This window comes from Oryx dammah, unplaced genomic scaffold (genome assembly GCF_014754425.2).
Source record: "Oryx dammah isolate SB20612 unplaced genomic scaffold, SCBI_Odam_1.1 HiC_scaffold_20, whole genome shotgun sequence".
NCBI lineage: Eukaryota > Metazoa > Chordata > Mammalia > Artiodactyla > Bovidae > Oryx > Oryx dammah.
In genome coordinates, this window is record NW_024070204.1 from 15043217 (window position 1) to 15060190 (window position 16974).

Consider the following 16974-nt stretch of genomic DNA (forward strand, 5'->3'; position numbering starts at 1 on the left):
GATGAAAACCCTCGACATCCCAATGTTTGATAGACTTAAGAGTACCATTATTACATCGTGTAAATTTACAGTCACATATGGCTTCCCTGGTGACTCAGTAAAGAATCCATAAATTCGTAAAGAATCTGCCTGTATTGCAGGAGACCTGGGTTCAAGCCCTGCATCAGGAAGATCTCCTGGAGAAGGAAATGGCAACCCACTCCAGTATTCTTGCCTAGGAAATCGCAAGGACAGAGGAGCCTGGCGGGCTACACTCCATGGGGCCGCAAGAGTCAGATATGGCTTAGCAACTAAACCACCACCATAAGTACTATTAAAGTGCATATGTAGTTAGAATGCAAGTGTCCACAGAGAGTTGGTATGTCTCCAACATAGGGCTGGTAACACGTTTTTCTACCCTACCTACCTCCCTATCCCCAACCCCTTTTAATTTATAGTTTATAACATTTGATTCTAGCTTTATTATTTATACCATCAAATCTTGAGTTTATCTCCTTGTAAATTTGTAAGCTTCAGCTCATGGGGTCACAAAGAGTCGGACAGGACTGAGCACTGAACTGAACTGACTGAAGCTTGTAACACATTCTTTAATTATCTGAGTTATTTAACTTATTTTTCTCCTCATATAAGAAACTGAAAAGACCTTTAAACTTTCTGACTTCATGGCCAAGAATATTTTTTCCAATGAAGAAACATACACATAAAAAATGAAACCTGGTAACAAACTATTTTATAAATACATGACTGTATTTTTCTCCATGTCCAGAAACTCTTGCTGAAACAGAAGTCAGGGATATTCCTCACAAACCCACACAGCTCATAGATCTAACACCAGGTTTCCATTTGTACCGAAATGGGCAAGATGATGAAGGCACAGGCTCACTTTTGTATTGATAAAGGACATCAAACACAGTCATGAGGCACTAATAACACGGAAGCATCGTCAATCACAAAAAGCAAGCGGTCCGAGTCTTCAGTCACTTCTCTCCCTTTAACATTTGGCAAAATTTAGTCTACATATTTTAATACCTCAGAAAGAAAAACTAAATATGAGATGCTACATTAAAATGTCAGGTGATGTATTATCACTCTTTAGACACAGAAGGGAAGGGATGAAGTAAAGAGAGGGGACCGCCGATTTCCTGTATTCTTGGATTATCCTTCCTTTCTGAGGGGCTCAGGTGTCTGTGTGCATCTGTCAAAATGCCAGCTCTACTTGAAGATTGAAGAGATGGTTGGTAGCTGCTGACATGGTCCCTCGACACTATTAGAAGTTTCTATCGCACAAACAGAATTAGCTTGATTTCTGCTCTTTAGTCCTTTGTTAAAAACCTAAGTCAAATTTGATTATTTATAAGTGATCTAAAATGTTTAAAGTAAAAGAAAATATATATTCTAGCTTCCTAAGAAGAAACAGATTACAGGTTTTGACTTCAATGGCAAATAAATACACTTGAAAGCCAAGCAAGTTTCTCTCCTGCCGGGGAGTCGGACTATGAAAACAGTTCTTATTTCTCTATGGTGGATGACCACATCACTCATAGAACATACCAGGAACTATTTTAAGAGACTTTTTCCGTAATATGAAAGATGAGGGTTTAACCTAGTTCTGAGCTGGCAGAATAGATCTGCACCCACAATATCCTTATCACAAATACATGACAACTGAAACAAGGAAGTGCAGCCTATCTCTGTTTACATCAAAACCACATAGACACGTGATATCTAAGTACTTGCTTTCTACACGCTAATATCACCCATTGCCAAGACTCGAGCTGGCAGTCAATGGAGCATGCCATTTACAAGGAAGCCTAAAGTCTACAACTGCAGAAATAACATGGAAATGTGTCAGCCTATCCAACGTAAATATATTTTCAAAAAATTATCCTAGGAAATTGATTTTAATAGTATTTCCCAAGTCTTTCAACCAAAGTGACTTTGATAATTTTTGTCTTTTTATGTCAAAAATCCACCAAAAATTTTTAACTGTGTCCAAGTATTAGGAACAAGGAGCCAATATAGCATGTGTTCACAATTGTTAATATTTCAGTGAGTTACACTAAACCTGTTTTTGCATGCTTGAAAAATTGTGAAGAAAACGTAAGGAATACTTATGGGAGGATCTCAATAATTGGGTGTTTTCATTTTACTTGAAAAACAACCTCTAATATTCAACTCCGACAACACAGTAAGTGGGTGTGTATATATATATACATATATATAAAGTCATTTCCATGCTCATTACATAAAAATAACTATGAGAAATATCGATCTATCAGTGTCAGCTGACATATATCCAATGAATTCACTGCAGAAGGAGGTGGGGAAAGACCAAAAAAATTCTAAAGTAATCAGTAAAGCTCACAGTTTGAAAAGATTTGATTTTTTTTTTTTTGCTTGTTTGAATTTTTTTTGGTAGTTTGTGCTCTGTCATAATAAGCCGATTCCCAGACTAATGGCCTCCAAGCAGATTTGAAAGGAAACCTGAAGACTTCTTATTTTGCTGGGCTTCTGCTTCCTGGTCTTGTGACAGTCCCAATTCACTCTCAATTTGATCAAGCTCTGACTGGTCCAGGAGTTCAAAGTCATCACCCTCCTCCGTGTCTGTGTCCTCCCCCAGGCTGGGAGCAGCCTGAGATAGCGCTTGGCGCACGCCCGCTAACTGGTCTTTGACAGCGGCGGTCACCGCAGCCGTGATGACGTCCCCAGCCAGGTTGCTCATCAGGTGCAGGGTCTGGTCACTGCTCAGAGGAAGGGTGAGACCAGCTGCTGACTTCTCTGTGCTCCGTCTGGGACCGCTGTCCAACTGCTCCTTTTTTCTCTTGAGCTCAGTGGGCAGGCCAAGGCTCAATTCATCTTCATCGTTTGTTCCCGTGCCATTTTCTAGTGATGGAAAATCTGAAAGGTCTCGAGAGAAAACTTCCTCACTAGGTCGGTCAAGATCTGTAAAACGCAGAACAGGAGTTGAGGCTTAAGCACCATAATAATTTTTTTTTTTAATGATTCAACTTTTAACTGATGAAGCTGTTGTGTTTAGTTTTTAAGTTGTGTCTGACTCTTTGGCAATCCCATGGACTGCGGCCCATCAGGCTCCTCTGTCCATGGGATCTCCCAGGCAAGAATACTGGAAATGAAAGTGAAAGGCACTCAGTCATGTCCCATTCTTTGTGACCCCATGGACTGTATACAGCCCATTGAATTCTCCAGGCCAGAACACTGAAGTGAGTAGGGTTTCCTACTCCAGGGGAACCAGCCTACTCCAGAAGAACCCTCCAGGGGATCTTCCCAACCCAGGGATCCAACCCAGGCCTTGCTCCATAGTGCATGGGGTTGCAAAGAGTTGGACAAGACTGAGCGACTTTCACTTAAGAATACTGGAGTGGACTGCTGTTTCCTTCTCCAAGCGGGATCTTCCCAACCCAGGGATCAAATCCGGGTCTCCCGCATTGCAGGCAGATTCTTTACCATCTGAGCCACAGGGAAGCCCCTGAGACAGGATGCTTAAGATCAAAGGGTTTGTTATCCTGGTCTTGCAGATGTTTACAGCTTGCAGAGCTTGAGAGGAATTCAGTGAGCCTCTTGTTCTAATACACTTTAAAGATGAGGAAATTGAGATCCACAGAAATTATGTCACCTCTGCAAGGCCATAGAGTAAGTTAATGACAAAGGCAAGGCTACACGTGGATTTCCTAATCTCCCAATCTTCTACATCACACAGCCTTCTTCCTTCCTCTAGGAAGAGGAAGTGTGTTCTTGCCTGTAAAGACATGTGTAAAATAATTCATTCATAATCCTTTATTATAATTGCTTATATTTTCAGTATATGGTTAAAATGACTTGAAATAATCCAATGAGACCAGCAAAAGTTATTGCACAAGAGTTGTCTTAAATTTTATTTTAAATGGTACTTAACCCAATTATAAAAAAGAAGAAAGCTTTTTTTTTTTTTTTTTAAACTAACTTGGAAGAAGAATATGAGCAACCCTGGAGTCAGCTTTTGATTCAGGAAACCTGTCCCCCATGGTTCAGTCCCTCTCAATGAGAGCTAGCCCTGGATACATGGGATTAGCTTTTCTCTTCCTCTCTCCCACAACTGTGGTCTTTCCTGGTGGCTCAGATAGTAAAGAACCTGCCTGCCAAGCAGGAGACCCGAGTTCGATCCCTGGGTTGGGAAGATCCCTGGAGATGGGAATGTCTATCCACTCCAGTATTCTTGCCTGGAGAATTCCATGGGGTCACAAGGAGTTGGACACGACTGAGTGTGTGTGTGTCTCACTATTTCCTATTACTGTTATAAACAATGCCACCAGATATTCCAGAATTTTTTTCATTGTCAATTATTTGTTTTCAAAATAAAGGCAGAATTGGACATTGACTGGCTTAGATTTTTTTCTCACACTCTTAAATAATAGATTTTGAGATATAATTCATATCCTATAAAATTTACCCTTTTAAAGTGTACAGTTAGGTGTCTTTGGTACATTCACAAGGCTGTACAACATCTCCACTATCTAATTCTAGAATATTCTCATCACCCAAAAGGAAACATATTAATTACCAATCACCCACCAGTCCCTCTTCCCCCAGCCCCTGGCAGTCACTCATCTAATTTCCTTCCACATGGACTTGTCTGTTTTGGACATTTCATATAAGTGGAGTCACACAATGTGTGGACTTGTGTGTTTGGCTTCCTGCCCTCAGCATATCATGTTCAGGGTTTATCTATATTGTAGCAAGTGTCACTGTTTCTATAGCCCAGTGATATTCCATTGCATAGCTGTAGCATACTTTATCCAGTCAGAAGCTGACACAGTTAAATACTATTGCATGGGCTCAAAATAACACTCAGAGCATCTACAGGTGTGAGCATACCGTCAGAAGTGTCTGTCTGTGGAGTGTATCCTTCTGAGAGGTTGAAGGTCCCATTGTCCGTCCAGGAGATCTCAGACACATCGGTGTCAGACACAGACAATTCTTTGGCGGCAGTGGTGAGGCTGATCTGTATTAATATAAATGCCAGTGACACATTTCAAACTTCTATGGGATGTCTTTCTAAAAATCCAACTAACACCGAAAATGTCAGAATAGTAAGAACCAGATGAGTATTTTCCTTTTAATAGTTCAATCATCTTAGAGAAATAGGAGAAGTGGTATTAAGAAAATCATTCCAGTTTTGGTACAAGTAGATACATTGACAGGCAAACCACACAGGAATGAATTGAAAACTGAACAAAAAATACCTTAGGACAAAGAGCTGAAAAGTCTAATTCACTGTCTTCTTTGTGACTTTTTTCTTTTTCTGCTTCTGTTGAGAAAAAAATTGGAAGCTTTCAGTTTCCTGGCCAGCTCAGAGTGTATTTTATCCATTATTTATCCTGATCCCACAATCCTCATATCCTCCATTGCCTCCATATAATTAAATGTTTGCACATCCCGAGCTTCACATATTTGCAAGTGTTTGGTTTCCGAGGGAAATGGTCCATATCAGTGGCTCTCACAGCATGGCCCCTGGACCACAGCAGTAACAGCAGCACTGGGAATCTTTTAGAAATACAAATTCCCAGGCCCTCCTCCAGACCAACTCAATCAGACACTCTGGGGAAAGCCATGTAATCTAAACTTTAAGACACTCTCGAGATACTTCTGGTGCTAGCTCTAGTTGAGACTCTATAAGGTCAGAAGCCAAGTTAAAATGTGAAAAAGGATCACACTGGCCTTCTCTCCATTTTCTTTTCTTTCCCCTCTTCTATGGCATCCACTCTCTGCCCTACCTGTGTCATTTGTTATTTGCAAGCAGCTACCCCAAAAGCAAATGATGTCGAGAAAGTAAACAATAAATAGCAAATAAAGGCCTCTGAAGCCTTTCCTCTTTGCCCCGATAGTTTGGATTAAAAAGCCACTTTATTATATGTATGAGAAAAGAATAATAAACGCCTGAGTAGGAAAAAGCTATGTTACTTTGTGGGGGATCTCCTTCTGTAATAATATGTAGTTAATGGCTAAAACACCCTAAAATGCATTCAAAGTGATTTCATAATAAACGAGCCAGCAATGCCTCATTTCAGGTGCAGAATCTAAAATCCAAATGTTACCTACCAGATCTCTCACGTTTCTTCTGGTTAATATATTCTCTGATTCCAAAATCTAGTTTCAGGAGAAATGACTTGATTTTGCTGTATATTTTTTGTCCAATATCATTACACTTGAACAGTGGACACAAAAATGCACACAGCACTGAAAGATAAGGAGGAAGAGAGGTCAGGGGAAATGACCTTGCTTTCCAACTACCTATTAGTATTTCACAAAATTATTTCAGTTCCTTTACTGACAAACTGGGATTTTTTCCCTTGGGGAAATGCCTCTATGAAATAAGTTCATAATTTCATTCTTCTCCTTGTAATGAAAACATTTTCTCCTACACACCCACCCACACACACACACACACTCACACACACCCCATGATCACTGTTCTCAAAGACTTGAAATTTGATAACTCCATCCACTCTACCCTCTTACACTCAAAATTCATACAAAGGTTACATGCATCTCACACAACAGTCCTGGATGAAAATATCAACTCTACTTATTTGTTAAATGACATTTCTCCATAGAAAAGTTATCACTATCCATTAGCCTCTCATCAGCCATATTAGGATAACACCACCATCTCTGGGGGTTGCTGTGAAGAATAACTGAGATGAATACAGACCATCTGAATAACGCCTGGCCCTTATTTAGACACTCTTTGCCTGGCTCTCTTCTCCTTTCTCTCTTAAACAAGGCAGCTCAAGGGCTGAAACATTCCATGAGTTCTACTTGGGAGAATGAATTTGAGCCCTGACCATTTGCCTCCCCTTGTGGCTCAGTTGGTAAAGAATCCGCCTGCAATGAGGGAGACCTTGGTTCAATCCGTGGTTTGAGAAGATCCCCTAGAGAAGGGAAAGGTTACCCACTCTAGTATTCTGGCCTGGAGAATTCCATGGACTATACAGTCCATGGGGTCACAAAGAGCTGGACATGACTGAACGACCTTCACTTCACTTCATCTGCCTTTTGTGCTAGGCTTTTGGAATATGAAAAGAAATGAAGATCAACACAGTATGCCCTAATCAATACTGTATGCCCTCATGTTTATTTCTTTGCAGTTGTTAGGACACATGCCCATTTACCTTTTTTAAATAGGAGTTGTAAACTCAAATATCTTTAGAAGCCGAGTAGGTATATGTAAAATGTAAAGGCTGGTGCAAGAAAAACAGGGAAATAAGGTTAGTTTAGTGGAGAGTTGCTGCCCCATCTAAAAAGGTGGCAAGGCCAGAATGTCACATTTTTCAGGAAAAGCATGAAGTCACAACTTCTTTACAGCACTTTCGAGTTATAGTTGATATATGATAAATTGCATACATTTAAAGTGTACAGTTTGCAAAGTTTTCACACATGCATATAACTAAGAAATTATCATTATGACAAATAATGAACATGCCTGCCAGCCCCTAAAGTTTCCTCCTGTTTCTCTTAGCCCTTCCTCTCCTGCCTTTCCCCACCCCAACCACCCCATCCCCAGAGAATCACTTATGTGTGTTGTCACTAAAGATTACTGTGAATTATATATAAATGGAATCATACAGTGTGTAGTCTGTATTATAACCTGGCTTCTCCCACTCACCTAATTACGTTTATATTTATCCAGATTGTTGCATATATCAATTTTTTAGTGTTGAGTAGTAATCCACTGTATGGATATATAACAATTTGTTTACCCACTTATCTGTTGATGGACATATGAATTATCTTCTGATCTCAACTACTACAGATAAAGTGAAAGTTGCTCAGTCATGTTTGACTCTTTGCAACCCCATGGACTATACAGTCCATGGAATGCTCCAGGCCAGAATACTGGAGTGAGTAGACTACAGATAAAGCCTCTATGAACATCTGTGGACAAGTCTTTGTGAAGGTGTATGCTTTTATTTCTCTTGGGTAAATAAATACCTTGCTTTGAAATGGCTGGGTCATTTGAAAAACTGCCAAATTGTTAGCCAGGGTGGCTGAGACATTTTACCGATTCATGAGAACTCTAATTGTTCCATATCCTGCCTAATACTTGACACAGTCAGTAGTTTTTTCCGCCACTTTGGTGGGGGTATAATGGTGTCTCATTGTGCTTTTTAAAAAAAAATAATTTTACTTATTTATTATTTTCGGCTGTGTTGGGTCTTCATTGCTGCGTGAGCTTCTCTCTAGTTGGGGTGAGCAGGGGCTACTCTCTCCTTGCTGTGCAAGGGCTTCTCATTGCTGTGGCTTCTCTTGTTGTGGAGCACGGCCTGCAGGGTGTGCGGCCTTCAGCAGTTGGAACACGTGGGCTCAGCAGCTGTGGCTCCCGGGCTCCGGAACACAGGCTCAGTAGTTGTGGTGCATGGGCTTAGCTGCTCCAAGGCATGTGGCATCTTCCCAGACCAGGGATAGAGTCCATGCAGGCAGATTCTTCACCACTGAGCCACCAGGGACGCCCTCATTGTGACTTTAATTACATTTGAGCTGCCAATCATGCACAATGGCAAAGGAATTAATGTGTTTGGGGGGAGGGAGTGAAGAGTATAACTTGATTGTTTTATTGACATAATTTAAAATAAAATGAGTCGCTTACAACCTTGCTTTTTGAGAGTGATTTGTACAAATGTGGAAAAGCAACGTGTCTCTAGAAAAAGCAGAAACTTTGAAGAGCACAAAATTAAATAGTCAACTGGCTTTATAATCAAGAACTCATACCTGCTCTTCTAAGCTATGGAAGTTCTTATAGACCATGAGATAACATCGTATGTGTTGTATCAATTAGCCGAACGTTCCACATACTTACACAGTAGATAGCTGAGTATAACTCCAGGAATGTAACTTCCCAAGATGGTAAAAAAGGTGCACACGCTGCAGACCAGGAGACAAAACTAGAAATAACAGAAGTAATGGGACCGTTACACACTCGCTCATAACACCAAGACACTCCAGAGCACAGGAAACACACACACTCATTGATCTATGTGTCATCTATCATGTTATGGCAAATGTTCTTCAAACAGTGTTCTCTGCACTTAAATCTAATGACTGCTGTGTTCGACGAGCCTTAATCCACTTTCACATTTAATACTAATCATTTTGAAGGTTCCAGAAGTTAATTTCTGGCACAGAGAACATCTCCCGTTAATCGGCTACATTGCTAGATGTGAGAGACCTGAAGAGTAGTACGTGCCTGGAAACTTCTTTCACTCATGTTCACTCTCTGAAAACAATGCAGCCCAGGAATGAAATCTGTGAGTTCAAACTACACCTGTAAGTCCATGGAAATCCACAAATCCAGCAAAACACGTTAGAGAAATTACAGGTATTTACATAAACATAACAGCAATTTATCCAGCTGGTAAGCAATTGTGATTGCAGATTACCAGTAGATTGTAGGATAAATCTACTGGCCATTATTATCCTCCTTTCTCATCACTTGCTCCTCAAACCGATTCCACCCCTAGGTCACCTGGAAACCAACGATGAGTGAAACTAAATTCCTATGGTGAAATTCAGTTATTTTCTTTCTCCCTGTCAGTTGTGGCCTAAAGAATCTCCATTGTTTTAGGAAATTAAAACATCAAGATAGAAAAACTGTCCCATAAAGTCTTCACTTCTTTTTCATACTCTATTCTTTAAACTATCTACTCCTTTGCTTTAAATTATGGTACTAAATTTCACTGATAAGCCAAGAAAATTCATTAAGAGAATTTCAAAATAAGTCATGAGGACAGCATATATAATTCTGATCAATTACTGATAAAGAGAAAGAGGAAGTGGGTCTAAAATTCAGATTAATTTTGATTTTTCATTTTTGGCACAGGGTTAACAAATTCACTAGTCAAAAGGAAAACAGATGAAACTATGGGAACAAAATTAAGAGTTGTGTCTCAAGTATCAGGGGTCCTTGAAGAATATGGAGCTCTATTTGCAAAATGGAAGAGGAAAGACCGTCAACCTTAAAAGAACAAATCAAGGCATTACCATATACAGAATTCAGTTTTGCAAAGGGATTTCATATTATCCTCTAAATCTGTATGAAAAGCATCATCATCTTAGGCTAACTGACTTGGGACACATTAGTGTAACCCAATGCAAAAGTTTAAGTCCAGAATCTTCTGACAATGTGTTTAATCATCTCAGTAAAAGAAGCAACAAAAGCATGACTTATTCTACCCTCACCACCATATTGGTATCTATTCTAAAAATTGCCTTCAGTGATTAAAATTATTTATCCATATATAATATTGCAACGTTAGTATGCTCAAAAGGTGTCCAAGTATAGTTCTACTCTTCATTGAAGGTTAGATTTCCTGTAAGAGAGGGATTTTAAATGAGGACATTCCTAGGTCCTTCCTTCCAATGACAGGGGGACGTTCAAGAAACCTGACTGCAGCCCTGGAAGGGGAGGGTCTACTGATGGCACTGGACCTCACCCGGGGTGTCAGGATATAGAAGGAGCTGCTTCTACACATAAAACACTACAGTTGCATTTCTCCATGCAGCCCCTTTAAACCACTCTCGACTCTGCTCCTCATGGGTTTTCATCTTCATTGGAAAAACACTCATTCCATTCATATGATCACTATGGATGTTTCTGCCAAAGGTTTCCTTTCTCAAGTAAATCATACAAGAGTCTTCACTTTTTAGACTGAAAGTTACCTCCAAAAGCATCCTCAAAGGGCTATGTGTTCATTCTATCTCCCTTTGACTTGAGAACTAGTCTAGATTAACATAAACTGAAATTCTTTTTTTAATTAGTTGATTTTTAATTAAATGATAATTGCTTTACAATGTCGTGTTGGTTTCTGCCATACGTTAATGTAAATCAGCCTTAGGTGTACATATGTCCCCTCCCTCTTGAACCTTCCTCCCACCTCCCATCCCATTCCACCCCTCTAGGTTGTCACAGAGCCCCTAACACATTTTTATCTTTGGTCTAACTGAGTGAGAAGACAAATCATCATTCATTTTATTTTAGCTAATAAGCTACATAGATATTGATAAAATAGAAATCCAATTCCAATTAAATTATAAGGTTGAGGACTTTCTGGTGGTAACACACTAACATTTCCAGACCTTGCTAATATCAGTTTTTATGGCACAGTTCCTAGTATGTTACATTCAGAGTTGGAGAACTCTTACAAGCTGATGAAATAGGTTAATTCATTTGTTTCCAAGTTTATGGCACATCTTAAAGCACACACATCATTCTCCTTCCCTGGAAAACTTGCCTTGCCAGGGCTCTGCTGTTTAAACACAGACATTTCTTGAAGAAATATGCTGAAATTCATCCATGATTCTGCAAGACAGTGGCTGAACCCGGGTCTTTCATCCGGTTTAGAATTGATAACTTCCCAGCTAAAGAGAGAAAAAGAAAACAAAACTTTTAACTGAACTTTGGATAATTCACTCAATAGTCACTGCTTCAGCAGATATTCACTGAGCACCTCCTAGTGACTACACTGTCTGGAAAAGCCATATAAATTCAGAGATGAACAAGTCAGATATCTGTCCCAGGAAGTTCACAGGCCAAGGCCAGCACAGAACTCCATGATTATCTGGTCACAACAAAGGAAAAGCATAGGGTGGAGGTTCTGGGGCATCCTTGAAGTTGTCACTTTTATGGTACGATCTGGATTTGCACTATGTCCTATAAGGGCTTGGAAGGGTTCCAGACAAAACAGTGTACAGCGTGTGCAAGAGGCCCTGGTGTGAGATGGAGCTGAAGCACCACTGAGCCTGGTGTGGCTGCAGCAGAGCAAACCACAGAATGACATTGCAGGGAGCTGGGATGATAGGAAGAGACCTTGTGGGATTCTCAGTAATGTTTTAAACCTTAAGGATACAGAAACCACAGCACCTTGAAAGAAACCTTGGCATAAATCTTATCATCCTCAACATCAAAACCAATATTGCATTTTCAGTACAATATTTTCAGTACCACTGACCCTTGCACAACGCCATGCTGAATCCATGTATGTACAGTTTATTGTTGGCCCTTCATGTTGGTTGTTCCCCTGCATCCAAGGATTTAGCCAACAACAGACCCTGTATGTTTACTGTTGAGAAATATCCACTCTAAGTGGATACACACAGTTCAAACCCGGGTTGTTCAAGGATCAGTGGTACTCCATGTTGGTCAACTCAGTAGAAAACTGTTAAGCTCAACAAGATCTCTCAATACCCCATATTTTTTCTACAGTATCTTTTATCAATCATCTGTACTGTGGGTCCCCGTCTTCATTTTTTCTACAGGAACTAAAAACTGTTCACAACTGCTCCAGGAAGGAGACATGCAGACACTGGGCATTTCTTACAGTTACAAAGCCATCAAGTTCAAATGCCACTCTTAAAATATTACCTTATCACATAAATATACCAAACAAGATCTACCAAGGGCCCCCAAATTCAATCATTTCATAGATAATTTTAAACAAATGTGTCTAGTAGAGGACACACTGTTAGTGAAGTGTCCTCTGAACTGTGACTACAAGGGTGCCAGAGTGAGACTGATCTCTAGATTGGACTCTAGTAGCCCTGGTGGCTCAGACGGTAGAGAGTCTGCCTGCAGGGCAGGAGACCCAGGTTCGATCCCTAGGTAGGGAAGATCCCCTGGAGAAGGGAATGGCAACCCACTCCAGTATTCTTGCTTGGAGAATCCCATGACAGAGGAGCCTGGAGGGCTACATTCCATGGGTCGCAAAGAGTTGGACACGACTGAACGACTAACACTTCCACACACTTTCACTTTCAGTTCAGCGGTTCTGTTACGTCTGACTCTGCAACACCATGGACTGCAGCACTCCAGGCTTCCCTGTCCATCACCAACTCCCGGAGCTTGCTCAAACTCATGTCCATTGAGTCCGTGATGCCATCCAACCATCTCATCCTCTGTCATCCCCTTCTCCTCCTGCCTTCAACTCAGCCCTATGATAAATCAAAGCCACTTTGGCCCTTAGATGCTCAACTACCCAGAAACTGTGAGTTCGACAGCATTAAAAAGGCAAAAAAAAAAAAAAAAAAGTCTTGTCCTTCCTCTTTGCTCTATCAGCCTCAACCAAAGCTCTTCCAGACAGTCACTGAGCCTCCAGTGTTCAGGCTGATGCTACTCCATGAAGTAGACATTTGCCAAATGATTTCCCAACTATTGTAAGAAATGAACTTTTGGGGACATTTAGCTGTCAGTTTATGTATTCATAAACTCTACCCACTCAGGACTCACTGAGCAAGCCTGTTGACACTGGTGACCAAATCTAGCACTAGGCCTGCATATCCTGTGAATGATTCTAGACCTATTAAAAGAAACAGTAAGTGCATAGCTAGGAGGTCACTATCTGTAACAAAACCTTGCCAGTGTATCAACTTAATGGGAAATGATTTTGTACAGGGGAGTAAAAACTGAACTGGCTACTAACCTATGGCTTCCTTTCTACAACAACATAGGCTTGTTAACAAATTGCCAAGGGCAGGCTCCTCTGCGGCTGGCTCAGTGCATGACATACTGGGTTGGCCAAAAAGTTCATTTGGGGTAACATCTTATGGAAAAATCCCAACAAAATTTTTGCCTAACCTAATAAATAAAGATTTTTATTTCTACTCTCTAGACATAGTAAGTAGTATATGAGCATTTGGTTAAATTCACTGGCAAATATAATTCTAACAAAAATCTATGAAAAACATAATGGAACTAATTTGATTATTATTATTTTAATGATTAGAATGGAATGAATGAACATTTTATATTTTGAAGCAAATTTAAGATATACTTCCATTAGGATAATGAACAAATAAAGTGAGCTATGTTCAGAAATGAAAGACGGAATGGAAATGAAGGAACACAGGTTCCAAGTTTGTACATGAACCTTGGGATCATAATATTGAGGGAAAAAAATCACAGAAGAATGCACACAGCATAATTTCATTTTTATAAAGCTCAAAATCACATTAAGCTAACAGTTCTTTAAGCAAGGAAACGTTAAAACCAGAAAAAAACAAAATTCAGGAGAGCAGTTACTTCAGATGAGAGTATGTAAGGAATAAGACTTAAGATGGCAATTCTTGAATATCCTTATGTTATATATCTTAATTCAAGTGCTGGATACACAGGAACGACGCATCAGTATTACTGTTCTTAAAGCTAGATACATGTACACATTCACACCCTCGATTTATTCTTGATTGTTCTTGATTGTTGCTGCCTTTCAGTCACTCAGTCGTGTCCGACACTTTGCGACCCCATGGACTGCAGCATGCCTTGCTCAAACTCATGTCCGTAGAGTCAGTGATGTCATCCAACCACCTCATCCTCTGTCGTCCCCTTCTCCTCCCACCTTCAATCTTTCCCAGCATCAGGGTCTTTTCTAGTGAGTCGGCTCTTCACATCACGTAGCCAGAGGATTAGAGCTTCAGCTTCACCATGAGTCCTTCTAATGAATATTCAGGATTGATTTCTTTTAGGATTGACTGGTTTGATCTCCTTGCAGTCCAAGGGACTGTCAAGAGTCTTCTCCAACACCACAGTTCAAAAGCATCAATTCTTCGGTGTTCAGCCTTTTTTATGGTCCAAATCTCATATCCATACATGACTACTGGAAAAAGCATAGCTTGGACTATATGGACCTTTGTTGGCAAAGTAATGTCTCTGGTTTTTAATACGCTGTCTAGATTTGTCATAGTTTTTCTTCCGAGGAGCAAGTGTCTTTTAATTTTGTGGCTGCAGTCACCATCTGCAGTGATTTTTAATGCTTAAATGTATAATCATTCTTTTAATTAAATGAGTAACATTCTTACATGAGTATATCCCACTTCACATCTTATAGTCAAAATACAAATGTTACCTCCTGTGACAGTACTTTGGGACAACAAATTCCACTGGTTACTCATCTTTACTTTTAACAAAATCCCCTTAGGGAGTTCTCTAATGGGCTAGTGGTTAGGACTCAGTGCTTTCACTCTATGGCCAGGATTCAATCTCTATGTGGGGAACTAAAATACTTGAGGCTTATCAAAACATCTTTTTAAATGCCTTAAACTATTCTAATGATACCCGCATTGCTGTAGAAATCACAAACAGAAATGAGAAATTCATCGTGTAAATCATGAAAATATCATCTAACCAAATGGGTTTTGGAAAGAGTATAAATGTTTGAGATAAAAATACTATATAGATTGTCCTGAATAAAATTTAATGGAAATATGATTTAAGAACAAAATGGGAACTCAAGGGCCAAGAAGAGATGTCACTCTACACGTACACTCTAAATAAAACATGCACCTGGTACAGTTACTTTCTGGGAGTTTCATAGTACTTTTCAATTTTCCAGTGGCTAATTCTGAGGACCAGTGGGCTATACATTTCTATTGTCTTCCATTATGTGTAGTCTACCAGTAACTGACATCACCACAGTTCTATTTAGGTAATTCAGTTACATAATATATTTGAATAATAAAGTTAGAATTTAGAATGAGATGGGACACTTGATGGCAGCTTTTCAAATTCCCTTCTTTTATAAATGGCGAAAGGGAGATCCCTATTTTCTCAGCTAGTTCAGGGCAGAGCCTGATTTCCAATACAGTTCTCTTCCCTTTAAAACATGTGCCCTCTTCAAGGGAAGAATCTGTTCAATGACATCTTGGAAGAGACCATGTATTGTAATTTAGAACAAGAAGGAACATAAGCTGATCAACCTCACTCCTTTAGAGTCAGGGGGAATGGGTTATGACCAAGACCAACAGGGCATCATTAGGACCAACTCTTTACAGAAAGAAAAGAGTACTTCCTGATCAGAATCCAAATATTCATCAGAACATAAGATTCATGCTTGATAGGTGGTTGACAAGTTAATACAGGTTACAGCTGCACATACGTACTCACATGCATGGGTGCACACAGGCTCTGAGTTGCTCCAGAAACAAACTCTAGGTTTTCCTAGAGAGCCTCCTCTGGAAAACGCATAACCAGAGAAAGGATCTGCTGTGAATACTGGACAATGCTAGAGAGACAGATCTTTTACATGGCATGTGGCTCTCTTCCCACCATCCCTGGCGCTGATCAACCGGCAACGAAAGACCCAACCAAGAGAAAGGAGGCTGAAAAATGGTGTGAATCTTGGCCAAGTTCTTTTTTTTTTTTAATCGTTAAAAATTGTTTTAAACTCTTTATTCTGCATTGGGGAATCGCTGATTAACAATGTTCTGATAGTTGTTAATCAGCGACTCAGCCATACATATAAATGTATCCATTTCCCCCAAACTCCTCTCCCATCCAGGCTGCCACGTAACACTGAGCAGAGTTCCCTGTGCTCTACAGTAGGTCCTTGTTGGTGATCCATTTTCAACATAGCAGCATGTACATATCCATTCCAAACTCCCTAACTACCCCTTACCTCCATCCTTCCCCCCAGCGATCATAAGTTTGTGAGCCTGCTTCTGTTTTGTAAGTTCATCTGTATAATTTCTTTTTAGATTCCACTTATAAGGGATGCCATATGATACTTCTATTTCTCTGTCTGACTCACCAAGTTCTTCACCAAAGACTGTTAAGTGTTCTATGACTGATGTTCATTCAAGAGGAAAAAAAAAAAGATACCAATGGTTTCAACATTAATATTCCAAGGCTAAGGATTTTTCCTCCACAGTTTGAGAGAGAACATGCACTTCTTTTGTTGGTCTACCATTTTTTCTTTCCTTCTTTCCTCCCTACCTTCACTTGCTTTCTTCCCCCACTAATTTTCTCTCTCTCAAAGGAATGAATCTTTGCCTGCCAGGAGACAAGGACCACGTGAGAGTCCCTCCGTCATTACCATCAGCCCCAGCTTCCCAGACTCTCCAAGAATTCAGGTCACATGGTTCCCGGAGAAGCCATACCTCCCAGCCTTCCCATCTGTCACTTGGGCTCTGCCCAAGAGTCTGCAGCTGTGC

The 16974-nt window shown here is 40.1% G+C and overlaps 1 protein-coding gene across 2 annotated transcripts in view; it reads right to left on the bottom strand.

Annotated features, from left to right (window-relative positions):
• Positions 1 to 726: 726 nt before the first annotated feature.
• The window catches only part of RETREG1 (reticulophagy regulator 1), a 155820-nt gene continuing 139572 nt past the window's right edge, over positions 727 to 16974 (bottom strand). The window contains exons 4-9 of one of the 2 annotated variants that reach the window (XM_040262477.1): positions 11286 to 11412; positions 8855 to 8939; positions 6097 to 6234; positions 5241 to 5305; positions 4873 to 4999; positions 727 to 2943 (exon numbers count right to left, since the gene is read on the bottom strand). In XM_040262477.1, coding sequence (XP_040118411.1) covers positions 2453 to 2943; positions 4873 to 4999; positions 5241 to 5305; positions 6097 to 6234; positions 8855 to 8939; positions 11286 to 11412 — 1033 coding nt within the window. In that variant the 3' untranslated portion in view covers positions 727 to 2452. The remainder of the gene's footprint in view (positions 2944 to 4872; positions 5000 to 5240; positions 5306 to 6096; positions 6235 to 8854; positions 8940 to 11285; positions 11413 to 16974) is intronic. The other variant, XM_040262478.1, reaches the window with a different exon arrangement.